The 1,210-nt window shown below is 40.3% G+C and overlaps 1 protein-coding gene across 1 annotated transcript; it reads right to left on the bottom strand.

Annotated features, from left to right (window-relative positions):
- Positions 1–344: 344 nt before the first annotated feature.
- LOC124893247 (serine/threonine-protein kinase Nek6-like) lies at positions 345–1,142 on the bottom strand. Its single transcript, XM_047404306.1, has 2 exons — positions 951–1,142; positions 345–806 (listed from the first exon to the last, which is right to left on the bottom strand). Exons 1-2 carry the CDS (start codon positions 1,140–1,142, stop codon positions 345–347), a joined length of 654 nt encoding a protein of 217 aa, XP_047260262.1.
- Between the last annotated feature and the right edge of the window lie 68 nt (positions 1,143–1,210).

Genomic DNA, 1,210 nt, shown 5'->3' with positions numbered 1-1,210 from the left:
AGATAATACTATTACTTGAGTGACTATATTAGAAATCGACTCCGATAATAACACAATCATATCTAAGAAGCTGAAGAAATGTATAATCTTTGTCTGCAATTAGTTTTGGAGAAAAAACTAACAGTAGAAAATGTGGTAAGTATCATCATAGAGTAGAAATCAACTTTAAAAGTACATTATATATAATCTTCACAGCTCCATCAACTGTCCTACAACTATAGAATCAAAACAAAGGGATGCTCAACCACGTTAAGCCTCGAGGAATAGTTTAGTCCAACAATACTTGATGATTTACGTAAGACAGAGGCTCGTTCTATAGGTCAAAATACAGGTTTTGTGCAACATCACGACCCCTTGGACAACTTTTGTGCAGTCATGAGACTTTTTGTCAACCAGATTGCTGTTTCTCTAGACGACATTCCATCATCCCTGAATGGTTTCAGCACACCAGCAAGTTCATCGATTTTTTCCTGCTTAAGTAGTTGCGCACAAACCTCCAAAAGAGACTCTAAAGCTTCAGTTCTTTGTTCAGTGGGATTACCCCAGTCGTCTTTGCCCTCCTTACTAGCTAATACGGCTAGTGACTTGAGCTGCGAAACCTTATCATCCAGTGCTCGAAGAGCGTCTTTCTTAGCCTGTTTGGTGTCATCAACCGCGGTTTCTTTCTTTTCTAGCTTGTCTTTGTGTAGAAGTGAACCATCGCATTCAGTTGACAAGCAGTCAATAGCAACTTCTCTACACTCGCTACCATTTTCAGTTTCAGCAACACAGCATCTTGGTGCTGCCTCTGGATCTGGTTTTGCCGACTGTGAATTAGATGAAGTGCTTTCTTCATCAAAGGATCATGTTTTATCGTTGAATCTTCCATCAGACAATGTCATTCTGATAGATTTTGCGGAGATATATTTTGCTATATCTGCTTCCTCATGGTCCAGTGGACTGCTCAACACCTCAAACTCTTTTGTCTTGTTATTCTTCATATCACCCTCGTCAAATCGACTAACATGATCCGGAGAAACATGCTCTTGTTCCTCGGACAATGTTTTTGCCCTTGAACTTGACGAGCTTGGAGTGATCGTAATTTCTGTTTGTGAGATAGTCTCCTGTTGGTCATATCCATTGCAAACAGCTGCCTCACTCATCTCCCCACTTTTAGAATCCTTACTATCTTGAGAGATCCTAACCGAGTAGCTTGTTGGATCGACTCTCT

The sequence above is a fragment of the Capsicum annuum genome, unplaced genomic scaffold (genome assembly GCF_002878395.1).
Source record: "Capsicum annuum cultivar UCD-10X-F1 unplaced genomic scaffold, UCD10Xv1.1 ctg56375, whole genome shotgun sequence".
NCBI lineage: Eukaryota > Viridiplantae > Streptophyta > Magnoliopsida > Solanales > Solanaceae > Capsicum > Capsicum annuum.
The sequence above is the reverse complement of the archived record's forward strand: the minus strand, read 5'-3'. Positions and strand labels throughout refer to the sequence as shown.